This window comes from Myotis davidii, unplaced genomic scaffold (genome assembly GCF_000327345.1).
Source record: "Myotis davidii unplaced genomic scaffold, ASM32734v1 scaffold334, whole genome shotgun sequence".
NCBI lineage: Eukaryota > Metazoa > Chordata > Mammalia > Chiroptera > Vespertilionidae > Myotis > Myotis davidii.
Genome location: NW_006285797.1, coordinates 2119144 through 2120680, shown reverse-complemented (window position 1 = coordinate 2120680; position 1537 = coordinate 2119144). Strand labels below are relative to the sequence as shown.

Here is a 1537-nt window from a genome sequence, read left to right as displayed (position 1 = left end):
ATACTTGATTGCTTCATGCTGCAACCATTTAGATTACCATATTTTTATCTACAATTTTAGAAGAGATGTTGCAATATGATGATCTGACAATAACTGTCAAAGTCATAATACTAGAATCTATTTTCATCTTGTTGTCAAGGTCAAGTTACTGAAATTCATAGTTAGTAGGTCAGAAAGATTACTTACTATCTCTTGTTGTCTGTGGTTTAATGCTGACCTAAACAGTACTGTGTAATGTCAACGTTATCACAGTTTCTAGGCTGCAGAAGTACAACACGTTGCATGATTTAATGTGTTTCCTGTCCGGAATGAAGATGGCCAACAACCATGAGCTACTGTGATTCAGAAGAAACTGAATTTCTAATTCTTTTCTCTCTCCTTTCCATTCATTTCAGATTTTGGATTTAGTAAAAGGGACACATTACCAGGTAGCCTGTCAGAAGTACTTTGAGATAACACATAATGTAAGTATATTTTTAAACTTTAGAGCCTAATTCTTTGTCTTTTGTTACTCTTTGCTTCATTCAGGGGTTTTAGTTGCAGCAATAGAAACCACTCCAGCCATTTTTAGCAGAAGGAATTTATCACACAGTACTGGGTGGCGGCTTATGAAATTTATAGAAGGGCCAGAGAATTATGCTCCAGAACCAAGAGTGTTGTTACTAGGAGGAGCTACATCATGAGAAAACCTTACTGTACTACAGCTGTCACCCACCACTCCATTTCCAGAGATGAGACCAAGAGTTGGAAAACTTTTGTCAAGTGCCAGATCGTAAGAATTTTAGGCTTTACAGTCCATATGGTCTCTGTCCCAGCTCTGCTGTGTAGTACAGCCGTAGACAGTATGTTAATGAACAGGCATGGCTGTGTTCCAGTAGAACTTTCTTTACAAAAGCAGCTGGCAAGATTTGACACACAGGCCTCAGCCAACCTCTGGAGTAGATCTAGAACGTTTGGCCACAGCTGCCCAGAGGAACCTGTCTTTGACCGTCTTCCCTGCAGAAAATGTGATCCTTTTACTTGCTGCCACCTCATGTTTAAGCTACTACCCAAGTCTTGTATTTATCTGCATGAAGAACCTAGGTTACATGGTAGACCCTTAACTTCAAGGAGTCAGGGAAATGTGTTTGGTTTCTCTCAATGCCAGCCTCTTTAGTACAAGAAAGCCCTGCTGTAGTACATTCTGAAAGGTATAGAACAAAGGTTGCAAACTGAGGTATTAAAAAAAAAAGAAAAAAAAGTGAAGCTTCCTGAGATTAATACCAGAGAGGAACCGTGGTATACTAAAGATTCATACCCTTAGAGGCATTCACATTGACAGGTTTTAAGACCCTATGTAGGTCAACTGCACATCTGAGGTCACATTCAGCCCACTGGTACTCCATTTGCAAATACTGATCCTGGCCATGGCCTCCTAACCTAGCACAGATATCCAAGAATGGACTTGGAGATCAATGCACCTATAGAAACATTGCTTCTGTGAGTACATCGAGCATTTTTAAGAGTTGGTGATGTTCAGGATACAAAGGGATCCATA

General features: G+C 39.9%; 1 protein-coding gene across 1 annotated transcript in view; it reads left to right on the top strand.

The window, feature by feature from the left end:
• The window catches only part of LOC107182006 (DNA primase large subunit-like), a 102030-nt gene extending 100927 nt beyond the window's left edge, over positions 1-1103 (top strand). Inside the window, exons 6-7 of the mRNA XM_015559476.1 lie at positions 396-464; positions 879-1103. Of these exons, the coding sequence (XP_015414962.1) occupies positions 396-464; positions 879-1103 (294 nt within the window). The remainder of the gene's footprint in view (positions 1-395; positions 465-878) is intronic.
• The last annotated feature ends 434 nt before the right edge of the window (positions 1104-1537 follow it).